Source organism: Cydia fagiglandana, chromosome 14 (genome assembly GCF_963556715.1).
Source record: "Cydia fagiglandana chromosome 14, ilCydFagi1.1, whole genome shotgun sequence".
Taxonomy (NCBI): Eukaryota; Metazoa; Arthropoda; class Insecta; order Lepidoptera; family Tortricidae; genus Cydia; species Cydia fagiglandana.
In genome coordinates this window covers 3,444,339-3,471,560 of record NC_085945.1, presented here as the reverse complement: position 1 = coordinate 3,471,560, position 27,222 = coordinate 3,444,339, and the positions used below count along the sequence as shown (strand labels likewise).

Here is a 27,222-nt window from a genome sequence, read left to right as displayed (position 1 = left end):
TTATTCTGAATAATTAATTGGAGAAATAATAATTTAAGAAAAACCGATAAAAATTTTAAACGACAACGCTAACGTCAAATTAACAATGGGTTCCGAAACTATCCTCCAAAATTTTGTCAACAATGAAGTGTTCTGTGATTGTGATTGATTGTTCCATATTTACACGTTAAATTAAATAAACATCGAAATTGATAGTATTATTAAGATATCAGAAGCTTTGGTCGAAGCATATTTATTTATTGTTACAAAAAAATATTCACTGTAAATATCTGGGCGTTGACAGTTAACCAATAATTGTAATTAATATTCAGAACGTGAATTTACGAATGTTGATTTTTGTGAAAAACTGCATCAAATTTCTAAATAAATAAGATGCTATAAATTACAATACGATGGGTAAGTTTGTTATTGATAACGTAAATGGTTTCGCTTGGATAGTTCTGTAACCGTTATGATGATTGCAGAGGAGTCTAATAACGAAACATTGGACCTTTCGAGGCGTGGGTTGAAGAAAATAGAGAAAGCGCCAGCCGATGATGGGAAAACTATAATAAATTTAATTCTGGACCAGAACGAGTTGCAACGGCTGGACAACCTGGACACCTACAGTCGCGTCGAAAATGTAAGTCAAGTGACGAGTTGCGAACTAAGAGAGAAAACGGCATAAATATAACATCATCACATTCCACTTGCTAATTTCATAGAATTGCTTTAATCATAATTAATTTATTCAGTAATCTTTGTGAAGAATCTGATTACTTTATGCATGAATCTTGTTAGTAAAATATAAATGCAATTTCTTGGCTATATTATTTGATTTGGTGAAAGACTTCAATTTAAATATAACGACTTTTAATAGTTACTGAACTTTTTGCAGCAAGATACAGGACATTTATGTAATATTTTTCTTGCTGGTTACACCTTAATTTTACAGCTACTTTTTATAACCCAAGCCAAGCACCTCCACAACAATTAGTAAAAAATAATCAATACCAATATAGATTTTTTAAATAACTTCCTGTCACATTATCTGTACCGAAGTGATATTAATTGCTTAATTTTGAGAAATAACTGACTAAATCCCATTGGTGGAGCTTTGAGCACAGTTAATCCGTACACGGTGGGAAGAGGTCAACTCAACATATTATGTTGAAGAAATTTGAACTTAACCTTTCGAATGCTGCACACTGTGCCCGCCGCGTCATCGTGAACCTTGCTGGAGTGCATAAAGGTTAATATTGGGCTGTAGCCGCGCGTCAGTTGACATCTTTGGCGGTCAAAAGTTTAAAATAAAATTACATAAAGTTCAAATTTCTTAAATTTTTTTCCCACCAGTTATCTTCTTCCCGCCATGTACGGGTTTAATCATAATACTTAAAATTCCAGTTGTCAATATGCAACAACTTCCTGCTGCGGATGCACAGTGTGTCGCGGCTCACCAACATCCGCATTCTGGCCCTCAACAACAACGGCATCCTGCAGATCGAGGGGCTCAAGGATCTGATATACCTTAAAGTGCTGAAATTGGCTGGTAAGTTTTCTCTCAACTATATAATCTCCACCTGTGACTTGACAGAAGTAGTCTTGACTTGACTTCTTGACTTCGCCATTTGAGTTTAATCAGAAATACCTAAACTCGTAATTCGTCGTAAATAAACGTCAGAAATACCTAAAGTGCCAAGCGGTCCTAACCCTGTTGTTGTGTTGTGACTTCGTCTACGTAGAATAATGATGATGATGATTAATAAAAACTACCTTAAGACTTTTTTCGGGGCCCAATCTATCTCTATACCAAATTTTGTCCAAATCGGTTCAGCGGTTTAAGCGTGAAGAGGTAACAGACAAACACACTTTCGCATTAATAATATTAGTATGGAGTATGGATGTAATACATTGTGCAAGATAATATTGCAAATAACGTACATGGGAATGACATCATACAAACTGTATGTAGCCAAGTCAGACCTCTTACATTGGGCAATTACTGTAACACAGACAGTGTGATTCATTTACTTATCTTGTAGATGTAATCCTTGTTTATATATCCTACTATGTATACTTGTCGCAAAACTAAGCGAGTCAGGTCATAATGGCATCTCTTTCACTCTTGTCTGGTCTTAACTAGGGTAAGGAGATAGCATTATGATCTCAGTCAACATTGGTATTGCGTTATATATAAAATCACAGTATGGTTTGTCCATCAATTTGTCATTTTAGATCAAAATTTGTACGAAAGGAAGATAATTGTATAGTAAAAAAAAGTGTATTAAAAATGCGAAATCGTTTATCTCGGCGATTCGTCTGCTCCTTATATCATGAAAAAAGTAAATTGGCCACCAAAACTGTCTTCTAGTATCAGGAGTCCATAAGCATGCCACTTAGAAGCTGTCAAAGTGTTTCTCATAATTCTCATTATATGAGACGTTTTCAACTAAAAGGTACCAAATTGTTGGTTGTCGATAAAGTTGATTTCTAATTGAAGCTTAATGCAAATAGCGTCTTATTGACAATCAACAATAAGTACCCTTTTAGTTGAAAACTTCTCATATGTTATGTGTTTATTACAGGAAACAACATAAAATCAATAGAGCACCTCAACCACAACATGCACCTGGAACACCTAGATTTGTCCAACAACCAGATTTCCTTCATCGCTGACATCAGCTATTTGAAGAGTTTGAAGGTATTGTATATATGCCTTTATAGGCCAGTCAAATAAGTTTTTTTCCAGGAATTAATTCCCAGCAAGCTGGAAATCGTCTTAATACCTTAATTTGGTTCTAAAGTAATGTAATCCGAGTTTACTCCATTCCAGGAGTTGTGCAAAAATCTATACCCTTTTTTGCTTGTATGTAGTTCAAAAACGGTACGTCCGGCAGAAAATTTGGTATAATCATGATAAAAATTGATATCTGAGGATCCGAAAAGTACCTCTTACCACAAGACAACAATAAAGTCATAATTTATGTTTCATCATCAGAGTGACAAGCATTTTTTTGACAATTAGACACAGCCCATTCCAATACCTACATCCCACATAGAGTTCAATTCACTCATGATAGTCAAATAATAAATTATTCATGACGTGTCTGTATGTAACGAGTTATATAACGAGTTTTATAATTCTTTTTTATTCAATGGAGAACAGGCAATCTTGTATTTATTATATTATCGTTTTTCTTACTTGAGCATCCGTCAGACCAGCGGCAATAAAGCGAATAGCAATCAACAATTCTTCGTGCAAGAAAAGCACAGAATATAATAATGACAGTGTTCACACTGTACGGGTGCACTTTTTTTTATAAAATAATGTTTTATCATTACATTCTTATTATGTGACTGTACCTACAAACATAACATTTAAACAATCACGTTTCTAACACATAATATAATAAGACATAATATGAGACCGAGCTTTGATATATAAACTCAAAAATGCGAGTTTTCCCAGAGATAAGACCCAGCTAGATCGATTTATCGCTTCCGAAAACCCCCATGTAGCAAATTATATCGAAATCGTTAGAGCGGTTTCCGAGATCCCCGAAAATATATAAATAAATATACACGAATTGCTCGTTTGAAGGTATAAGGTATATTTATTAACCAGGTCTACTGGACCAGAATTGACCCGGTTATAAATATTTATGTTTTAATATGTATCATATAACTTACTCAAAAATATGTCCCATATTTCTTAATTCGCTGACAAAGAGCTATGGGTCATATTTTTAAGTACTTAGGGCTGATTTAGACGGCCCGCGAACTCGCCTGTGATTTTAGTTACATTGCGGACTGTTGGTTACGTCCAATACAACCGACCGATCAAAACCCGCAATGTATTGAAACTCGCATGCGAGTTCTCGCATGGTCTAAATGAGCCCTTACACTTGACTGTACCTACAAACATCTGTTCCCAGCATCTAGCCCTCGAACGCAACCGCATAATAGACCTCCGGCAATGCGACCGCTACCTCCCCACCAGCCTGGAGCACCTCGGGCTCGCGCACAACAACATACAGGACCTCAACGAGGTCTGCCACCTGGTGCACCTCACCAAGCTGGACAGCTTCTCCGTGCAGGGGAACCCGTGTGTGGCCATGGCGGGGAAAGATAAGCTGTATCCTTTGAAAACCTCAAAACATAAGAAACATTCATAATAATCTCGAGAAGGACAAGTCCAGCAAGTACCTAGACTTAGCTCACGAGATAACCGCCATGTGGGATGTTGACTCGACGATCATTGTTCCTATAGTCGTGTCAGCGAACGGTCTCATAGCGAAGAGTCTCGACCAACACCTAGAGAGACTCTCGCTGGGTGGTTGGATCAAGGGTCAGATGCAGAAGGCGGTGATCTTGGACACGGCGCGTATAGTACGTCGGTTCCTCTCTCAGCGGCCCTGACCACCGGCAGCTTGGGCCCTGCCCCGCTGCCGGCGGCACCCTAGGTTAGGTTTTTTATAATGTGTTTATATATTTTTTGTAATGTTTTGTAAGTGTTTTTATATTTTACTTTTATACTCACATTGTAAAATCCTAACCTAAGACCCTATTTAATTGAATAAAGGAATAATAATTCAGCCTATCCTATATACGTCCCACTGCTGGGCACAGGCCTCCTCTCATGCACGAGAGGGCTTGGGCATAGTCCCCACGCTAGCCCAATGCGGATTGGGACTTCACATACACCTTTGAATTTCTTCGCAGATGTATGCAGGTTGCCTCACGATGTTTTCCTTCACCGAAAAGCTAGTGGTAAATATCAATATAATTCGTAAATAAGTTCCGAAAAACTCATTGGTACGAGCCAGGATTTGAACCCGCAACCTCTAGATTGAAAGTCGGACGTCATATTCACTCGGCCACCACCGCTTCTAACATTAAGCAACATTAAGCATTTGCTATTATATTTGGCGCAACGTAAGAATTGATATTTGACAGTTATCAATTGGCCCTTATACCTGTATGGAGCTAAGGCTGTCAGTGAAAACGAAAATGTATGTGAAAATGAAAATGAAAAATGTTTATTGTGTTAAACAGTACAATTTGAATACAATTACACTTGAGTCCTCCTTGTAAGTATATGTATACCTGTATTAGGAGAACCCGCTCTGTATTAATGTTTGTAGGTACATAATTTTAATTCAGTTAGTTATGCTATATTTTTATTAATTAATAAATATATTTATTTTTGTTTATTATCATCTATACGACAGTGTGTGTGTTTGTGTGTATGTGTGGGGATGTGTGTGTATGTTTGTGTGTATGTGTGTGTGTGCGCTTCAATTTATAAGTAATTCAGTTTCATACATGTAAACACTTTATTGTACACAAAACAGATTTAAATAAACTTTTCGTGAGGTCCTCAACCCTCTTTGCACCATAGTGGGGTCTGTTAGTCCGATAACTCTCCTGCGTAACCGAATGTGCCTGTGCTGAAATTGATAATTATATTTTGTGAAGTACAAAAATATGCTAGGATCTTTATCTTTTTTTTATAAAAAAGAAAATCTTATTTGGAAAATAAACCAAAAAAAGTCCATTCACATCACTCCACCTTATACCTAAAACAAAGTCCCCGGCCTCGTCTGACTGTTTGTGTGTATGTAAAATTACTGAGCGGATTTTGATGCGGTTTTCACCTATCAATAGACTGATTCTTGAGGAAGGTTTAGGTGTATAATTTGTCGAGGTATTGTGTATGTGTAACCCGTGCGAAGCCGGGGCGCGTCGCTATAATAGTTAATATAAAACGGTAAATCTAGAATTCCTTGACCCACAGCTCAGAGGGTTCGACTACCGCCCTTTTGTTTTGAACTGGATCCTGAATGTAAAGACCATCGATGGATTCGTCGTTAGCGCTATTGAAAGGTGAGCATTTACTTCAAAAAACTTCTCTATCTACAGATGAATTTGAACTCATACAACGATTGGATTGGATATAATAGGATAATGAAGAAAAAAACTATATCATACGAGAATAGCGATTAGAAACACATATTTTGACAGTAAATTTAAACAAATAAACCAATACATACATACATACATCACTGGCTCAGTGACCCAAAGAGGATCTTGGCCTCGGACACAAGAGAGCGCCATTCTGCCCTATTCTGCGCCACTTCACGCCAGTTGGGTATTCCGAGGGCGGACAGGTCTTTTTGGGCTTCGTCACTCCAGCGGTATCTGGGCCGCCTAGACGGACGTTTTCCGCCCGGGTGCCCCACATACGCTCTTCTCACAGCACGATCCTCCCCCATCCTCTCCAGGTGACCAAGCCAGCGGAGTCGTGTTGCTTTGATCTCGCCAATTATATTAGGCATCGCAACCAGCTCCTCTAGCTCCCTATTTCTTCTATTTCTCCCTATTTCTATTTATTTTTTATTTCCCTATTTCTATTTATTTCTTTTTTCCCTATTTTTTATTTTTTTATTTAGAATCTTGGTTGAGCTGATCAGTAGACCAACCAAGATTCGAGTCTACAAGACCGTAATTAGACCAATTTTGATGTATGGGTGTGAAGCTTGGACGCTAACTCAGAAAGAAGAGAGCAAGCTCTTAGTGGCGGAGAGGAAAATCTGGCGGAAGATTCTGGGGCCTATCAGAGAGGAGGATGGAACTTGGAGGCGAAGAAAAAATAGGGAGCAAATAAACCAATAAGTGTGACAAAAAGGATGCCCTCGGCCATTGTTGTGGTTAATGGCCCCGCGCTGGTATTCAGTTTACTCCAATTACTATTCCACATGATCAGATAATTTACCATGTTTGAGATTTTTTATTTGCTTCAAATATATTATACCTAAACAAATACACTGAATCGATCTATTCATTGATGATCATACGATGACGATAATTTTGTTACAGCTTAAAAGCGGAGTGGCTATACAGCCAGGGTAAAGGCCGCCATTATCACTCCGGGCAACACCAGGAACTGTGCGAGTACCTGGCCTCCACGTGCCCCCTCACAGCCGATGCTCTAGACACGGAGGACCAAAGGAAACTGCGCCTTATACTGAGCAAGGTACGGCTCATTTTTGATAACTAGTTACAGTATAAAAGCGGAGTGGCTATACAGCCAGGGTAAAGGCCGCCATTATCACTCCGGGCAACACCAGGAGCTGTGCGAGTACCTGGCCTCCACGTGCCCCCTGACAGCCGATGCTCTAGACACGGAGGACCAAAGGAAACTGCGCCTTATACTGAGCAAGGTACGGCTCATTTTTGATAACTAGTTACAGTATAAAAGCGGAGTGGCTATACAGCCAGGGTAAAGGCCGCCATTATCACTCCGGGCAACACCAGGAACTGTGCGAGTACCTGGCCTCCACGTGCCCCCTGACAGCCGATGCTCTAGACACCGAGGACCAAAGGAAACTGCGCTTTATACTGAGCAAGGTACGGCTCATTTTTGATAACTAGTTACAGTATAAAAGCGGAGTGGCTATACAGCCAGGGTAAAGGCCGCCATTATCACTCCGGGCAACACCAGGAACTGTGCGAGTACCTGGCCTCCACGTGCCCCCTGACAGCCGATGCTCTAGACACCGAGGACCAAAGGAAACTGCGCCTTATACTGAGCAAGGTACGGCTCATTTTTGATAACTAGTTACAGTATAAAAGCGGAGTGGCTATACAGCCAGGGTAAAGGCCGCCATTATCACTCCGGGCAACACCAGGAACTGTGCGAGTACCTGGCCTCCACGTGCCCCCTGACAGCCGATGCTCTAGACACGGAGGACCAAAGGAAACTGCGCCTTATACTGAGCAAGGTACGGCTCATTTTTGATAACTAGTTACAGTATAAAAGCGGAGTGGCTATACAGCCAGGGTAAAGGCCGCCATAATCACTCCTGGCAACACCAGGAGCTGTGCGAGTACCTGGCCTCCACGTGCCCCCTGACAGCCGATGCTCTAGACACGGAGGACCAAAGGAAACTGCGCCTTATACTGAGCAAGGTACGGCTCATTTTTGATAACTAGTTACAGTATAAAAGCGGAGTGGCTATACAGCCAGGGTAAAGGCCGCCATTATCACTCCGGGCAACACCAGGAACTGTGCGAGTACCTGGCCTCCACGTGCCCCCTGACAGCCGATGCTCTAGACACGGAGGACCAAAGGAAACTGCGCCTTATACTGAGCAAGGTACGGCTCATTTTTGATAACTAGTTACAGTATAAAAGCGGAGTGGCTATACAGCCAGGGTAAAGGCCGCCATAATCACTCCTGGCAACACCAGGAGCTGTGCGAGTACCTGGCCTCCACGTGCCCCCTGACAGCCGATGCTCTAGACACGGAGGACCAAAGGAAACTGCGCCTTATACTGAGCAAGGTACGGCTCATTTTTGATAACTAGTTACAGTATAAAAGCGGAGTGGCTATACAGCCAAGGTAAAGGCCGCCATAATCACTCCTGGCAACACCAGGAACTGTGCGAGTACCTGGCCTCCACGTGTCCCCTGACAGCCGATGCTCTAGACACGGAGGACCAAAGGAAACTGCGCCTTATACTGAGCAAGGTACGGTTCATTTTTGATAACTAGTTACAGTATAAAAGCGGAGTGGCTATACAGCCAAGGTAAAGGCCGCCATAATCACTCCTGGCAACACCAGGAACTGTGCGAGTACCTGGCCTCCACGTGTCCCCTGACAGCCGATGCTCTAGACACGGAGGACCAAAGGAAACTGCGCCTTATACTGAGCAAGGTACGACTCATTTTTGATAACTTGTTAGTCTAAAAGCGGAGTGGCTATACAGCCAGGGTAAAGGCCGTCATTATCACTCCGGGCAACACCAGGAGCTGTGCGAGTACCTGGCCTCCACGTGCCCCCTGACAGCCGATGCTCTAGACACGGCGGACCAAAGGAAACTGCGCCTTATACTGAGCAAGGTACGACTCATTTTTGATATCTTGTTGTAGTCTAAAAGCGGAGTGGCTATACAGCCAAGGTAAAGCCCATCATTATCACTCCGGACAACACCAGGAACTATGCGAGTACCTGGCCTCCACGTGCCCCCTGACAGCCGATGCTCTAGACACGGAGGACCATAGGAAACTGCGCCTTATACTGAGCAAGGTACGGTTCATTTTTGATAACTTGTTACAGTATAAAAGCGGAGTGGCTATACAGCCAAGGTAAAGGCCGTCATTATCACTCCGGGCAACACCAGGAACTGTGCGAGTACCTGGCCTCCACGTGCCCCCTGACAGCCGATGCTCTAGACACGGAGGACCAAAGGAAACTGCGCCTTATACTGAGCAAGGTACGACTCAATTTTGGGTGTACATAGTAGAATAAGAATATTAACCTTTTGAACGGTAAACGGCACATCCATTTGCCGTGATACTGACGCCGCGGGGGTAAAATTTAGTTTGGTGATATAATGCCAACGTAAAAATAGGGTGTTTTTCAGTAGATTTTCATCAAAAAACGGTGACGTCAAATGCCGTCCTTGGCGTCGTTGTCACGATTTTGCGTTGACGTCAATTGCCGTCTGTGGCGTTCAAAAGGCCAACCAAAAATTATGCGAGTACTTAGCAACACTCGTCGCCCTCTTGACTTATTTTAATTTGTTTCCCTATTTTTTCCCTTGTTCCCGAAACGTCGCCGCGACTGAACGTAAGACGTCGGAATAAATAAGTTAACATTATTAACAAAAAAGATTGCAACTGCCCCGTGATTTAATATGCGTTCAAAACGAAAAAGTTTGACCTCTAGCCGCCCAGAGACCTATAAAAAGGTGTCCTGTTCCATTCTAATTTGAACTTTGTGTAGACAAAATAAAATTTCATTTTGCTTGGCAAGGTTTGACGTATGGGCGGCTAGAGGTCATAATATGCTAGCAAAGTTACTCACATTTCTTTAATTTTCCCAGTTTCTCTTAATTATATAATGTCGTTTTCTTAAGTTACGTGTGAGTTTAAAATATGCTTGCAAAGTTTAGTCTTAAATAAGACTAAACTATGTTAAATTTTTCCGGTTTCTTTTATTTATACAATCTTGTTTTGTAAAGTTGTTGACTGGAATGTTCTTTCAGGCGCAGCATCACCAGCAGCAGCTGAAAGACCAAAACCACAGCCCTATAAAGCCCAAGCTACAATCCCCGAGAATGCAATGTAAGTTTAGTAGAATTTACAGCTTGGCAAAAACGAGTAGAAATTAAAAAGTGGCAACATTGTAGTGTCGTCCCTTTCAAACCAATTTATATAAGAAAATGAGACGACACTACAGTGTTGCCACTTTTTAATTTCTACTCATTTTTGCCAAGCTGTGCCAACAAAGCAATGTCCTTTATTTTGATCCCACACACTACATAAATGTGAAGGAATCGAAAGATGTATGTCAGGATCGTAGCAAGTGGAAATCCGTGGTCTCTGCCTACCCCTCCGGGAAATAGGTGTGGTTATATGTATGTATAGTTCGTTTTTTTTTAGCATTAGAAAGAACTTCGCAGAAGTAAGCTTGTGGTTCCAAATTCGGCACTTGCTAAAAGTACTGATAATTTACTTCAAATTATTACCTTAGCGGTAATATGTAATTTGAAGTAAATTATCAGTATTGACCATGCTACATTAGATAATTCAATAATTATTAACAATTAAAGAGCCTGATAAAAACTGCACGCTTGCTTCTGTGGAGTTCTTTCTAATGCTAAAAAAACGAACTGAACATTATGAAGCATTTATGAAGGACGTGAGTTCATTATACATACTGAATTCTATCTTATATAATTTTATATTGAAAGGGATCAAGTTGCCTTACTTACTACCCTTATATCTGTATCATACTATGTTGTATCGTGTTGAGATTTATCTCTGTTTGAAAAAGTATTAGACGGCGGCAGGTATTTTTGGCGCGTTGTTTCATACACTACAATAGATGCCACCTATTGTCAGTGTTTTTCAAACTTTCATGATGCGACCCCCTTAAAACTAACAAAATGTTTTGCTTATGTATTGTCTTAAGGCTGGCAGAGGTTAGGGGATCGCGACCCACAGTTTGAAAAACACTGGTCTATTGTATTTTTTTTCTAATCACTTTCACAGCTTACATGTATAATTATTGGTGCAATAAAGAATATTTACTTCCTTACTCACAGCTCGCATGACGCCTCGCCACATGGGGCGTTCGCCCGACCGCCTAACATCGAGTTATCACTCCGCGCTGTCCAAAACGAACTCCCCTCATTCAATGTCGACGTCATACACCGAGATACCGGCCGCTATGAGCCAGAGCTTCGACTCGCCTGGCTTGTATGAGAAAACTAAAGAGGAAAAGGAGAAAGGTAAGAGGCAATCCTTAGACATGTTGAATTTTATAACAGATCCTAGTACAGTGAAACCTGGTTAAGTGGGACCTGGATAAGTGAGAAACCTCTATAGCTGGGACTCATGGTGCGGTCCCGACACTTTAGCACTGAATTACCTCTGTTAGTGAGATAAAACGAACCTCTATAACTGAGATTAGTTGTTGTGATTTTATAGTCACATTTACCTCTATAATTGAGACAGAGAGTGTATTTTACCTCTTTTACTGAGACTATATTTATAACATTACATTTTCCTAATTGTTTTTTTTAGAATTTTATTTGAATTACCTCTGTATCTGAGATAACGTCAATCTATGACCTCTCTAACTTGGACTTTATTGATCTATTTCCGTATTCTTACTAACTCTTAGTCTATTCACAAATTCCGCATTTGCTTAATTGTATCTAAACGACTTCAAGTTTCATTTAGTTACTTTATGTAGTTAAAACTATCGAAACGAAAGCTGTAATCTTGATAAGGAACAAGAATAAACAAACTTTCATTTAATACATTTCTAAGACGCAATGAAGTCCGTATCAAATTTAATTGAAAAAATCTATCCTTTGGAAAATCATTCAAAATAAATTCAACGAAATATTTAAACAGACTTAAAAAATATTTAGGGACAGGGATTATTTCACCTAAACATTTAAAGATAGTTACAAAATATCTTATTAACCACCTCTATAACTGAGATATATCCTCTATTTTCACCTCTATTAATGGGACCCTCTGTAAATGAGACAGAAATTTATTTGTACCTGGCTAACTGGGAACCTGGGTAAGTGGAAAACCTCTTTAAGTGAGACAAATTTGCTCGTCCCTTGAGATCTCACTTATCCAGGTTTCACTGTAATAGCTTGCATGCCGCCTCGCCACATGGGACGTTCCCCGACCGTCTAACATCGAGTTACCACTCCGCGCTGCCCAATACGGACTCCCCTATGAGCCAGAGAGCCAGAGCTTTGACGCCTGGCTTGTATGAGAAAACTAAATAAGAAAAGGAAAAACGTAAAATTATGTATCAAAGCCAAAGGAGGCTATTTTCTAGATAATACGTTTTAGTTCAGTTAAACGATTGTATATATATTCCTAAATATTTTTGAAAACGTATTTTCGGGCCATCCTGTAGACGACTTTATTTTAGATAATATTCGTGCATTTATTTGCAGAATTACCCACCAAACCAGTGAACCAATCCCTGGAGGCCGCATCAAAAATGGTCCCCGTACCGGAATCCCTAATGAGCCCAGACTACCAAGACCCCATATACGACATACAGCGAACAATACCCAAACCGAACCCCATAAACGTCTCCAACACGTCAAGCCCATCCAGCAACAGCAGTCTACACGAAGACAGGCCGCACAGACAGATTACGCAACCTAAAGTTATTAATAACAGTTTGAAAAGTTCCCCGAAGTTACCGAAAAGTGCCACGTGTTCGCCTAAAATGAAGGCGAAGATGGAGCAAAGGAAAGGGAGCTTGAAATTCGAGCCTAAGGAGAAGGTTAACGGTGTTTCTAAAGATGAAATTGATCAGGTAAAAATGTGTTTTTCTTTTATTTTTGAAGTGAAAACTTCTATAGCGGCGCTGTGCATTTTTTGTGATGGGGAAAAAATTTTAAACTCGCGAGAGGTCACTTGACCGTAAGATTCGTAAGAAGTAAGACGGACACGTGACGTGATCGAAAAACTGTTGCAATGTTAATGAATGAGTGTTCACTTCTGCCGGCACTCCCGGAGTGCAACCTGTTGTTTTTTTAATTTTATAGATTACTAGTGTCAGTCGTACAAAAGTTCGTACAAAATGCATCTTAAAGCATTTTTTTAAATTATCAAATTAGAACTAACCACGAAGACTGTTGCAAATTTATTGAATAAGTTATTGTAAATTAGTTAGAAATTCCGTTAAATATGTTTGAAAAATTCTTTAGAAAAATTTTAGAACACCTTTTTGTTCGTATATTTTTAGCATATTTGTGGAATAGAAATGCGTTTTTGTAAAAAAAAACTCACATTTAGAAACCTTCAAAGATTAAATCGTACAATTCGCGATCTTATTTTTTGATATTGCGCTTTTTGGCCTCATAAGACAGACTTAATATAGGTTGTTTAGAAGTAACAAGAAACAAATTACAATATTCTCATAAAAACAACATGTTTTATAGGAAAAGATGGAGATAATTAAGCTAGCGTCAAACCAAAGAAGACAGAAGAAGATGAGTGCAGAGTCCATGGCAGCGGTGACTATACAGAAGATGTGGCGGGGCTACAGAAGTAGGAACCTCAATAAGGATACGCTGAGGATTCTACACGCGATACAGGCGGCGAGGGCGAGGCAGCATATACAGTAAATTCATTTGGTTAATTAATCTCAGCTGTTACCAGTGGTAACAAATTGCCACCAATTTGTTACCACTGGTAACAGGTGGGAAATATTTACTCACCTATTACTATAGTTCGTTTTTTTAGCATTAGAAATAAGGTAAACAATCTTGATGTGTCTTTTAATTGAAAAACACATTTTAAAAATAAGTTACTGCAAATATGTAACAATTATGAATCTAATACGATCATTTATATTCTTCTGCTTTCAAAATTAATAGTTACTGATTTTTAAAAAGCGTTTTTCAATTAAAAGACTTGTCAAGATCGTATACCTTCTATCAAGTTCTTTCTAATGCTAAAAAAACTGACTATAGCAGTAGTTATCACCAAAGTGAATAGTGGCCACCACAAAGTTGAGAAAATAGTCTGAGTTGCTTTCACGAGTGATACAACTACAACAAGCATTTTTGAGTTATCGGCCAGGACGAAATATTATCAAAGGTTTCATTGTAGGCCAAGCAATAAGAAGGTAGAGGGAAATGCTAGGAACAGAACACAATTTTTGACTCAGTAACTTTGATTGGACTAGTTAGGAGGTGAACATATCAAAAGTCGCTGGCCGTAGCCCTCATTTTACGTAGGTCTCATTTTTCGGTATTTCACTTATATTTTGGAAACTTTGCGTCTTAGCGACGTGAATACTCAGACAAACCAAAAGCTGATAAAATTTGTTACAAGTTTTATTTAGTCAAGTTTTTCGATATCTTGAATAGTTTTTGAGATATCCGCTCTTGAAAGTTTACTTAGGGCTCTCAATTTTATCTTGATATCTGTATTCCGGAATGCTAATTCACTTGATTTCCAGAAGGCTAACCTGCGACATGGAGGCCACGAAAGCGGCGCTGGACAGCGAGCGCAAAATACAACAACTACAGATGCAGGCGATCAACGCGCTGTGGAAGAAAGTGTCCACTCTACAGAACACGGAGGGCAGCAAACCGGACGTTCTGAGGCAACTCACTGAAACTTGCTGCAGTTTGCAGCAACAGGTCAGTTATTATCCCATGAAGATACAACAGCTACAGATGCAGGCGAACAATGCGCTGTGGAAGAAAGTGTCCACTCTACAGAACACGGAGGGCAGCAAACCGGACGTTCTGAGGCAACTCACTGAAACTTGCTGCAATTTGCAGCAACAGGTTAGTTATTATCCCGTGAAGATACAACAGCTACAGATGCAGGCGATGAACGCGCTGTGGAAGAAAGTGTCCACTCTACAGAACACGGAGGGCAGCAAACCGGACGTTCTGAGGCAACTCACTGAAACTTGCTGCAGTTTGCAGCAACAGGTTAGTTATTATCCCATGAAGATACAACAGCTACAGATGCAGGCGATGAACGCGCTGTGGAAGAAAGTGTCCACTCTACAGAACACGGAGGGCAGCAAACCGGACGTTCTGAGGCAACTCACTGAAACTTGCTGCAGTTTGCAGCAACAGGTCAGTTATTATCCCATGAAGATACAACAACTACAGGCGATCAACGCGCTGTGGCAGAAAGTGTCCACTCTACAGAACACGGAGGGCAGCAAACCGGACGTTCTGAGGCAACTCACTGAAACTTGCTGCAGTTTGCAGCAACAGGTCAGTTATTATCCCATGAAGATACAACAACTACAGATGCAGGCGATCAACGCGCTGTGGAAGAAAGTGTCCACTCTACAGAACACGGAGGGCAGCAAACCGGACGTTCTGAGGCAACTCACTGAAACTTGCTGCAGTTTGTAGCAGCAGGTTAGTTATTATCCCATGAAGATACAACAGCTATAGATGCCGGCGATCAACGCGCTGTGGAAGAAAGTGTCCACTCTACAGAACACGGAGGGCAGCAAACCGGACGTTCTGAGGCAACTCACTGAAACTTGCTGCAGTTTGCAGCAACAGGTCAGTTATTATCCCATGAAGATACAACAACTACAGATGCAGGCGATCAACGCGCTGTGGAAGAAAGTGTCCACTCTGCAGAACACGGAGGGCAGCAAACCGGAGGTTTTGAGGCAACTCACTGAAACTTGCTGCAGTTTGCAGCAACAGGTTAGTTATTATCCCATGAAGATACAACAACTACGGATGCAGGTGATCAACGCCCTGTGGAAGAAAGTGTCCACTCTGCAGAACACGGAGGGCAGCAAACCGGAGGTTTTGAGGCAACTCACTGAAACTTGCTGCAGTTTGCAGCAACAGGTTATTACTCAAAACATATGTACGAGTAAAAGACTTAGTTTAAGGCCCCTGTTCACTCAAACAAAATCCATATAATCGTACCTGCTCACTAAAGTTCACGAGAAACGCAAACTGTAGAGGAGAACAGCCGGACGAGAATCATTTTAGCCTCATTTAATTGATTTAACAAAAAACATAACAAAACTAATGTTTCATACTTAAATGTACTCCGAGAACCGAGTACTATCAGCTGTAAAAATATCCGTGACTAATTTGTTAGCACCTTATATACATATATGTTTCTGGGATTTCGAGAACGGTTTTAACGGTTTCGATGAAATAGGGATGTTTCCAGTACTTAAAATAAATTATTTCAAACCGTGCACGAAATAAAGCATCAGATACTTATTACAAAAACATAGATAGCAGCTATTTTTAACCACAAATTGTATTTAATAAATCGGATTGAAATATAAAAAGTAGGTGAGTTTACCGTGACGTCACTACATTTGTTTTCATATAAATTCCATATTAGCAAATCGTTTTGACAGTTCTAAAAAAGAAGCTGATTTGACTAGTAAGAATGTAGCCTATTTGCTACATGGGGGTTTTGGGGGGCGATAAATCGATCTAGTTAGGTCTTATCTCTGGGGAAACGCGCATTTTCGAGTGTTTTCCTAGCAAAGCTCGGTCTCCCAGATATTGTTTGTAATATGGAATGTAAATTAGACTCAAGTTGTTATCAGTGTTGGCCGAAACGTTAATGCACTTGAAAATTCTTGGCCATTAACCAGTACAAGTTGAACCGTCAACTGTAGCCGTCCATTACCGTTTACAGTTCAATTTGTAATGGTTAATGGTCAATTGCAATTAACGTTTGGCCAACACTGGTTGTTATTTATTGTTGTATTGTAGGTGGTGGAGCTGCAGGGCTGCATGCAGCAGGTGCTGCGCTGCGTGCTGCCGCCCGCCGCCGCCCCGGCCGCCACGCAGACTGACATTATCGCCGTACATTCCCCACAGGTACGGATCGAGTTCTAACCAGTGGCGGACTTGCAGTCTTTGCCGCCCTAGGCCCCAGGCCCTGTAACCGCTCTTTTCTTAGCACCCATCATATTGACTACATTTCGAGTTATTCATCTGGGATTTTTTGTCACGATTTGCCGCCCTTAATATTTTGCTGCACTAGGTCCCTACTGGGCCTTAGGGCAAATCTGTCACCGGTTTTAACTTAATTTCTACAAGTTTTAATTTGCTAAGTTTATAGTTTGTGAGTAACTTTGTATGTGAGATATCAACCACTTTAATCTAGTTGACGCCATGTAGTTGCTCTGTTGATAAATACTAATTTTGGTCATATGAACTTCATGATAAAAATCACATAACCTTATTATTTGATTTAACCCTACGAGTCGTTCATGATTTGAAAATGTACAGCCTGCAATAAAAGCTCGAAAAAATTCCAAGAAAATGCTCGTGCATAGATGTTTCATATTTAGAATTCACGAGAAAAAAAATTGGCTGGCCCGTAGGAAACATCGATTACTGGGGCCCATTTCTCGAACGATATTAGACTAATATTATTAGTCCACGAACTGTCAAATCGTATGGGTCGCCATGACAACACACTAGTAATATTAAACTAATATCGTTCGAGAAATGGGCCCCTGGTTAGCGTATTAGAATAAAATGATATGATTGTAGGAGGAGCGGTGTACGTGGCTGAAGCGGCCGCAGTCGCTGGCGCTCGCCGCCGCAGCGCCTCCCGCCGCCGCCCCGCCCGCGCCCGCGCACAAGCCGCAGTCTCCGAGCGATCAAACGTAACGACCTTACTTTTCCTAGAGTTGACGCTGCCATTTTGCCCCTGCTCACTTAAGAAGATCGGGTGCCTAACGTCAAAAATTGAAACATCACTCGATGATAGAATTTTTTCAAGATGCATATTATTTATACTGATTTAAACCATTTTTACGCATTATTAGTTACGAAAATGGGACTTTATCGCTTAGAATTCAGTTTTAAACTTGCCTCCGAAGATTCAAGGACGGCGGTTATCTTAACCCCCTTATTCATAAACGTGCTACAAACCGCAGTTACCTAATATTCGTTTGTCTTTATCTATATTTTTTACTTATATATTTAAAAAAAATGGATACAACATAATTTAACTAAATCACGCCCACAGTTTTATGAATAAGAAGACATGAATAGTTACAGCAAACTTAGTCACGTATAATTAGATATTATTAACCTAATGTTAAATGTATAACTATGTTTTTCTGAATAAAAAAAATATTATATACATTATAATTCAATTTAAAAACCGCCGACGTTTCGCGAGTATCATTCATTACCCTCAATTGTGTATAATATAGATAAGTCCTCCTTTGTAAATTTTAGTTACTATTTACATCTAAAAATCATAAAAAGCTTTCACTGTTTCGTTACAGCGAAACCGAACAAAAAACCAGCGAAGTTGAAAACCCAAACGTCGAACATACAGAATCGCTTATTCAAGAATCAGTAGAAGAGACAGAAAAACACGACACCAGCAAAAAAGAACTCATCGTGGACTGATGACGAAGGAAATTCAACTTTATTACTAGCGCGGTAAGGTTTCACTTGGCTACAACTTTTAAAGTCACTTATGCTCTTCCTTAATTAGAGGGAAGCAGAAATGCTGTGTTTTCAAACTACTTTAACAGGAAGATGGACCCATTCATGCAAACGTGGATTTTCTGTCCAAAAGTTGTATTAAATATAATAAAATGGATCACTCACGTATACATATAAAGTTGTAGTCATCATTTAAGAGGTGACGGGACAGTCATATGTTTAATTAATTTATTCAATGTCGAAATGTGTCTTTTAATTATTTATTTGCCAAAAATGTATGTTTAAGAATTATGATCTGAATTTATTAAAAAAGTTACACGAGTGTGAAACAAGAAATTTAAAATCGATTGCGTCGAATCGGATTCGCCTTTTCTTTTTTTAACTGAATAGGATCGGCTTTTATACAAAAATACCAAAAATGTGTCTCATTGGTTCAATATTCTCACTCTTGCCCAGCATATAAGAAAAATTGGCTGACAAAATCGAATCAACGGTATCAGAAAATAAAATTGATGTTATTTCTAAAATCGAACAAAACGAAGCGAAAACAACTCTGTTCCATTTAATTATGATTCAAATTGCACTGGTACAGTCACCTGCAATAATATGTTACACAACGAAGGCCGCAAAAATATAAAAATTTTACCTTCCAATAAAATTATTATTATGTTTCCTATCCACATCGGATATCTTCATTGAGAGAGTAACGCGATCGTTGACCAATGATGCCGCTAGCGTCTATGTAGTCGCTCCGCCCCACGCCGTGACGTAGTTCCGCTTCCACTTCCTGCGAACCGTTGCTCGCTTCCCGCCACTCGCCACCGCCATGTCATTGTTGAGGAGAAGTACCGTCGGCATAAAAGTAGCCTAGTAGCCTGCCAGGAAGGCATTACTCAGATATCCGATGTGGATAGGAAACATAATAATAATTTTATTGGAAGGTAAAATTTTTATATTATGTGTTCCGTACTCCACATCGGATATCTTCATTGAGACCTGTTTATTATCTCCTGGTGGCGAGTTAGCGGGCGCGCAAGCGATAGGGCTACACCTACTGTCATAGAACTCAGAGAACGAATAAATATGTATACACCATATTGCAACCCATGAAATCACAGTGACTCGTTATAATGTGAATTACAGGAAATTGAGAATTGAAATTGTAATCTCAGGTTCGAATCTGACGTTAAACTGGTTTAAGAGAATTCTCATTCGAAATCGCATCCGATCCGCAGAATCTCGGCGAGTCATGTTCCCAATTAACATAAGCGAAAATATCGCTAAGTGAATAGCTTTCCAGCCAATTTAGTTATTAAGTACATCGTGGATCAAAAGCAATCGTAGGCGAGGCCGGCTTGGATGAGACTGTGGCTGAAAGAAATAAGCGAAGTGTCCCCTAACATTTTGTGTAATTCTCGCAAGGTGACGTACCCAGACTACCTACTGATACTTTATTCCGGAGCTTCTAAGAGTTCAGTCGGTAAGACACGTTATCTGGTTTAGAGCCGAATTTCGGACACAAAATAATAGCGTTAAAGTTATCTATGTAATTGCCCGGGCTACAGTGTAGTAGAGTAAGGTCATTGACCCTGCGGCCTGATGCTAACAGCAAAAGTGCGGCAGCTATTCTATCGTACTTCTTCTAACGTACCTAACGTTGTAGGGCTATTTAAATTAGGGCAAGTAGATGTCTCGCGTCCCAAGCTGGTGCTTTGGGAGGCGCTGGTCTCGCTATTAATGGCGTTGGAAGAAGGCATAGTGTCCGATAGTGGTTCATACACAGCACTTGTGAGAGGCTTATGAACGAGTATCGTTCTGAAAGCTAACATGGATAATAGAAATAGACGTCTGAGATAGCTCGCTACTTCACTGGATAGAGGTACCTGGCAGTTGATCTTATTTTTGATGCACCATAAAGACCGTTTCTACATTGTGGCCGTACATGCAGCCTAGACAAGGGGACGATCTAGGGGCTCCCGTTACTGTTTTCTATACAAACACAGTACCGGAATCGGGAATATCCGGTTCTTCCATATTAGTGAGACAGTGACAGTTGCGTTTCGTTCGCTACGTAGCGTTAGACCTTGGCATGTTATATGCATGCGCCAGTCACGCCAGTAGTGGATGTCACTCCTGATCTCGCCAGCTCGGTGTTGGAGCGTCCTATCTGACAGGAGCTACGCCTCATTCTTAAGGTCGTTGACTCGTAAGGGAGGGCGGTCTGACGTTGTGTTCACTAGGACCGCCAGTAAATTGCAAGCTTACCACAGCTGCTTTAAGACTCCTTATCACGCCGTCGCAGTACACAGACTAGGCTGGGAGGTGGAGACATCCATGCCAAGTCTCACAGGCAGCTGTCAAAGGTCGTGGTAGCAGTTCAATGAGTCTGTTAAGAAATACCGTGGCACAGTGCGAGGGCTCTCGAAAGCGGAGGCCGGCCAACAAGGCGCCTGTCAGGTGAAGACAGTCTCGGCGGCTGCTGGGCGCAGCTGCCACTCGGGCGCGCAGTGACTTCTTGATAAACCGTTGCCCTCGGGGGTTGTACCGACCTGGCAAGTAGCAAGCAACCAGCGCGACCTGTAGACGATCTGCTGGCATCAGCAGTTTTTTGCGACAGCCGTAGTAACGGAAGGGATGTAGTGTCGCCGTCGTTTTATGTATACTGTACCGGTGCGGTTGTATGTTTACACTTCTGTCGTCAGCGCAGCAGATGCGGCCCGTTAACGGTTACTCTTCGCTGAAAGGGCCTTACCTCGTACATTGTCTACCAATATTGGAGATTGTAACGGACTGCTTGCATAAGATGAGGAAGAAAGTGGTGCGAGGCTTTCGGCAGCTCCGTGTTGCTGGGGACTGCGAAGGCTTCACCTTCCTCCATGAACTAAAGTTTGCGAATTTGAGACTGAACAGAAGGCATTGAGTCTCATTTCTGCGAGAAACTCTGCAGCAAGGCAGGCCTGTATGTCGTGAAAAAGAAAACTTTCAATCGGTGTGTTGTGCCGCGTGTCCCACGTGATGTCTAGGAGCGTGATGGTCTAATTCGCTTTATCCGAAGAGACACCCTATATCGAGTTAGTATAGGGCATCGAGTTAGTAGCATGCTTTTAAGGAAATCGAACTGATGAAATCAAGTCTAAAATCGATTTTGGCGCTTTGCGTAACAAAACTGTTTCGATAAAGTCGAATACAGACAGATGGAAACTGCTGGAGTCCTCCTGGCCCCTTTCTCTTAGCACCGGAAACTCAAGCTTGTTCAGGCGCAGCGGGTTTATTTGTCCCATTTTGTTTATTATGGCTTTTCGCACGAGTTCGTCTTTGTAAGACGGAACTTAAGCTGGAGAGCGCGAGCAAGCAGAGATAATTATGTGAAGTCTGCAGACCTTTTCGATGCCTTTCACCTCGGTTTCGAGCGGTCGCACAGGGCCTTGTCGCTAGCTGTTCTCCGGTTGGACCACTCCATGGCCTCGAGAAGTCGTAGGAACTTCGAAGCGACACAGCGAAGTCGATCAGCACCTTTATGAAGCCCGGGAACACGACGTATTTTCCTCTGAGTATCGACATATCTTACCGCTTTCAACTCCGGGCAGTCGAGCCGCGCTCGGACGGGGCTCTTTACGACCTTGTCTGCCGTCGCCGGAGGATTCTTTAACCGAAACCAAGACATAGCGGTTAGGCTTAGCGGTCTGTTCGTGCTGTACCATACCATACCTATACCTGCACCATAGCTATAGGCGCCTGCGTACCTCAATGGAACCATGTGGACAGGACAAAACTGATACTGTGGCGCCCAGCGAGCAAGGGACGACATCGTCGTAGTTGCAGCATCGGTGGACAGCATCGGCGTGATTGTGGCAACCGCCGCCGCTCGGGAGGCGCCGGTGCGTGAAGCTAGGGAAGCGCTGGTGCGTGAGGCGAGGACCCATAGTGGCGGCCCGCTCTAGAGGCGTTGTCGCGTGAGGCGGGCGGCTCCATCGTGGCGGCCGCCGCCACCGGCTCGGGAGGCGCCGGTGCGTAAGGCGAGAGGCGCCATCGTGGCGGCCAGCTCGGGAGGCACCGGTGCATGAGGCGGTCGCCGTCTGGCTGGCTGGTCTGGGAGGCACTGCTGTGAGGCGAGAGGCGCCATCGTGGCGGCCAGCTCGAGAGGCGCCAGTGCGCAGGTGGTGGTGCCATCGTGGCGGGCAGCGCCATTGTGGCAGCCGCCGCCGCCGCGTCGATGCGTAATGCGAGAGGCGCCATCGTGGCGGCCAGCTCGGGGGGCAGGCGGCGTCATCGAGCGGGCGGCGCCATCATGGCGGCCACCGTCGCCAGGCTCAGGTGCGAGAGGCGCCGTCGTGGCGGCCAGCTCGACAGGCGCCGGTGCGCGTGACGGACGTTACCGGCACGGGAGGCGCCGATGGCTAGGCTCGTAGCTGCACACATCATCACGGCGACGCTGTTGCCCTCGGCGGTGCCATCGTGGTGGCCACCACCGGCGCGTAGGTCACCAGCGACGTCATGACGGGCGGCAACCAACGCGGCGATCGTCGCTGTACTCGTAGCATTTCCACTGCTTACACGTAACTTACCTTCCTTCCGCTAGAGCAGTCGGGACGCAGAAGCGGTCCGCCTTCACCTTGGCGCGATTCACCCGCGATGCGCCCGCAGCTGCAGGAGCGGGCGTGTGACGTCTCGCAGAGCCACGCGGATCTCTCGGAGTCCCGCTGGACTGGAAGCGTCCGCACCGCAACTGCAGCAATAGGAGCGGGCGTGTAACGTCTCGCGGAGTCCCGCGGACTGGAGGCGTCCGCACCGTGACTGCAGCAACAGGAGCGGACCTGTGACGTCTCTCGGAGTCCCGCGGACTGGAGGCGTCCGCACCGCGACTGCAGCAACAGGAGCGGGCGTGTGACGCCTCTCGGAGTCCCGCGGACTGGAGGCGTCCGCACCGCGACTGCAGCAACAGGAGCGGGCGTGTGACGTCTCTCGGAGTCCCGCGGACTGGAGGCGTCCGCACCGCGACTGCAGCAACAGGAGCGGGCGTGTGACGTCTCTCGGAGTCCCGCGGACTGGAGGCGTCCGCACCGCGACTGCAGCAACAGGAGCGGGCGTGTGACGTCTCTCGGAGTCCCGCGGACTGGAGGCGTCCGCACCGCGACTGCAGCAACAGGAGCGGGCGTGTGACGTCTCTCGGGGTCCCGCGGACTGGAGGCGTCCGCACCGCGACTGCAGCAACAGGAGCGGGCGTGTGACGTCTCTCGGAGTCCCGCGGACTGGAGGCGTCCGCACCGCGACTGCAGCAACAGGAGCGGGCGTGTGACGTCTCTCGGAGTCCCGCGGACTGGAGGCGTCCGCACCGCGACTGCAGCAACAGGAGCGGGCGTGTGACGTCTCTCGGAGTCCCGCGGACTGGAGGCGTCCGCACCGCGACTGCAGTAACAGGAGCGGGCGTGTGACGTCTCTCCGAGTCCTGCGGACTGGAGGCGCCCACCGTGGCCCGCAGCGTCGCGGTGTCTCGGAGTCACCTTGGACGACAGCAGAAGACGCGGCGGCCCGCGCCCCCGCACACGCCCCCGCGCCGGGGGACGGGCGCCGCGGTCGCGCCGCAACTAACAACACGAGGTACTCCCAGGCTACTGCCTGAGAACCCTCCGCGAGTGACGAAGTAACTTCTAGAATATCTTAAACTGGCTCACCGGATGGTTCGAGACAATCCAAACCTCCTTATCAGCGAAGCGCGGCACCCGGCAGCGGCGCGCGCAGGCCGTCCGCCGCCGCGCCGCCCCCGCCGCCGCAGGCACGATGACCGCACGTTCCCTCTCCGATGCGGAGCGACTTGTTACCACTTGTTAACAAAAACCACTGACGCACTTCCTACTTCGATCTCGAAAATGCGAGTTATCGGTAACGATTTTAGCAGCATGGAATGTGAAAATTAATTTAGCAAGAAAAAAGTGGGTAGAATCGAAAAGCACCGTTCGATGGCTTCGATCGCGAGACCGCCAAAAGACTAATAGTGGCGATCTCTGCCATATCTCACTATTTTAATCGACCGAGCTTTGGATCGGAAATGTTAAAGCACCATGCTGCAAAAATATACGCAAAAAATATTTGCGGACCATCGGTCAAGACGGTCGACGAAACAATGACATGGCGGTGGCGAGTGGCGGGAAGCGAGCAACGGTTCGCAGGAAGTGGAAGCGGAACTACGTCACGGCGTGGGGCGGAGCGACTACATAGACGCTAGCGGCATCATTGGTCAACGATCGCGTTACTCTCTCAATGAAGATATCCGATGTGGAGTACGGAACACATAATATCTGACACGATCTTAATTGTAGAGCCATAAGAGCGTGTCACATATTTTTGCGGCCTTCGAAGAGTAACAAATAATTGCAGGTACTAGTATTAGGACTGTGAGACGCTAGTGGTTAAATTTGTCAGAGAATATAGACTATGAAAGTGAAAAGGTTATGGAACAAACGTTTTAATACTTAAGTTTACAATTTAATTGATTCCTTTGTGTAACGAAAATTTGTCCCAAAATATGAAATATTTTCGTTACATAGTGGAATAAATTGAATTATGGAGCTTAGTTCATAACTTAGTTTTTTTAGTCACAAATACTCTTTTATTTTTAAACGATTACACTTGCAAACCGAAATCTTTATTCTTTCTCTTTTAATACATTGTAAATGTCACAAATATTTGCCTGAGCACAATTAGGAATTAATGTCACTCAATTTGTAACTTTGCGGCGACGTAATAAGTGCTATTTTTATAATTTGGTATAGCTTCGTACTGTAGTCATTTATTTGATTGACGGTAGCTTTAAGCGTGATGACATTAGCGTAAGTTGTCTGTTGAAAACAGTAGTTACATGTAAACCCTGGTTTGGCTTAGCTAGATGAATGCTAGTTTTAATAAACTTCTAGATTTTGACATATAATTGAGTATTTTTAGATGTAAGTGTACCTAATATACACATCTTTTCGTTACGTCTTCATACTTCGTTTGTTTTTAATCAGAATAATCCTCTTTTTATAGGCAGCGCACATGAACTATCGATAAAAATTTTTACAATTGGCAACAACGATAAAATGTTCATCGCATTTTCATTAATGACAGAATTAAACTTACTTTTATGTTTCCTAAATTGGCTGTAATAAATAAAGAAACGTACGAGAATTTGACCGTTTATGTTCTGAATTAAAAAAAAAACGAAGTATAAATAAAAGTAGTTGCGTTCACGGTTAATAATTCGACATTAATGTTTGACATTAAGACGTGTTCACAATTTGACTAGTTGAGATGTTTAACGTTGTTCAAGGGTTTACAATATTATTTAGTGTTCGTTGTTCCGTCGTAATTGTCGGATCAAGTGCTGTAACACCAAATTGTATAAATTTCTGTAGATTTAAGCTTAGGCTTATTTAAAAATAAAATTAGCGTATAGTAACTTGACATTTTATCTCAAATTTGAAGCGTTTATTGGTGTGCATTCAAAATATTCAAATATATTATTACTATTTTATTTGGCGGTTGACTCTTAAGGCGCGTCTCGATGTTGCGCGGCGGCCGCGCGAGGAATGTTCGACCGCGGCAAACCTGTATTTTGGCTCGCGAGCCAATTTCGGCACCATCTTGAACTTATGCGCGGCGGCCGCGCGCGGCAGGCGATCCGACGATCGACCACATTATATCACAAAAATTATTATTCGTAACGAAGTATAGCCAAATAGAAAAATGATCTGTTGCGATGATCACTACATTTACTGTTCCATAGAAACTGTTTAGTGCCGTATAATTCAATTAAAGTACGACACTTTTCATTATCCATGTATGTGGCCGCGCGAGCCAACTAAAATATATACACACCCGTCCCAACTGCGCGCGAACATTCCTTTGCCGCGCGTCGAAACACCGACAAATTGTCGTAGTAGTCGACAATGAATGGTTCTATGCGCGGCGCGTGGCTCGCGCGCCAATGATCGAGTTGGCGCGCGGCGCCCGGTGTCCATTGCGAGCGGCTGCCGCGCGACCCAATGTTCGATAGCTTGCCGCGCAATGTGGAGACGGGCCTTTAGAGTTGCATTGATGAATTTTGGCAGAAATATTTTGCATATGTTCTAGTTTTAGTACCTATATAATGTTACTGGTGAATTCTCAATATAGGTAGATTGCGGCTCGGATGGCGTTAAGCTAGAACATTCTCACGGAAGATGTCGCTATGCGCCTCCTAAGACGTATAAACAAAGGAAAGGAATGGATAAATTCGCACCTTTCTGGGAAGCTTCGGTAGCTTAGTTGGTTAGGAGCGATTGCACGTGTTGCAGTATCGTTTGTAGACGTATCTGCTTGTTAAAAATTAGTTACAATATTAGAAATCGTCACTGTCAATCGTTTTTTAGGGTTCCGTACCCAAAGGGTAAAACGGGACCCTATTACTAAGACTCCGCTGTACGTCCGTCCGTCCGTCTGTCACCAGGCTGTATCTCACGAACCGCGATAGCTAGACAGTTGAAATTTTCACAGATGATGGATTTCTGTTGCCGCTATAACAACAAATACTAAAAAGTACGGAACCCTCAGTGGGCGAGTCTGACTCGCACTTGTCCGGTTTTTTTAGTTAATTTAAGTGCCCCAACTATGTAAATTCAGCTGTGAATCTCGTGTGAACTATACGCTAGTTTTATTTGTAATTTTATGGCTTTGTACCGTCTTGGCACTGCCATTTTTCGATTTCAATTACAAATTGATGTACATTTGT

General features: G+C 43.1%; 1 protein-coding gene across 1 annotated transcript; it reads left to right on the top strand.

The window, feature by feature from the left end:
- Positions 1-69: 69 nt before the first annotated feature.
- LOC134670683 (centrosomal protein of 97 kDa) lies at positions 70-26,373 on the top strand. Its single transcript, XM_063528499.1, has 15 exons — positions 70-622; positions 1,387-1,531; positions 2,568-2,683; positions 3,918-4,117; positions 5,785-5,868; positions 6,862-7,018; positions 10,035-10,113; positions 11,097-11,282; positions 12,480-12,850; positions 13,479-13,660; positions 14,504-14,687; positions 16,776-16,883; positions 17,565-17,662; positions 18,332-19,062; positions 24,852-26,373. Exons 1-14 carry the CDS (start codon positions 452-454, stop codon positions 18,435-18,437), a joined length of 2,187 nt encoding a protein of 728 aa, XP_063384569.1. The 5' UTR covers positions 70-451; the 3' UTR covers positions 18,438-19,062; positions 24,852-26,373.
- Positions 26,374-27,222: the final 849 nt, after the last annotated feature.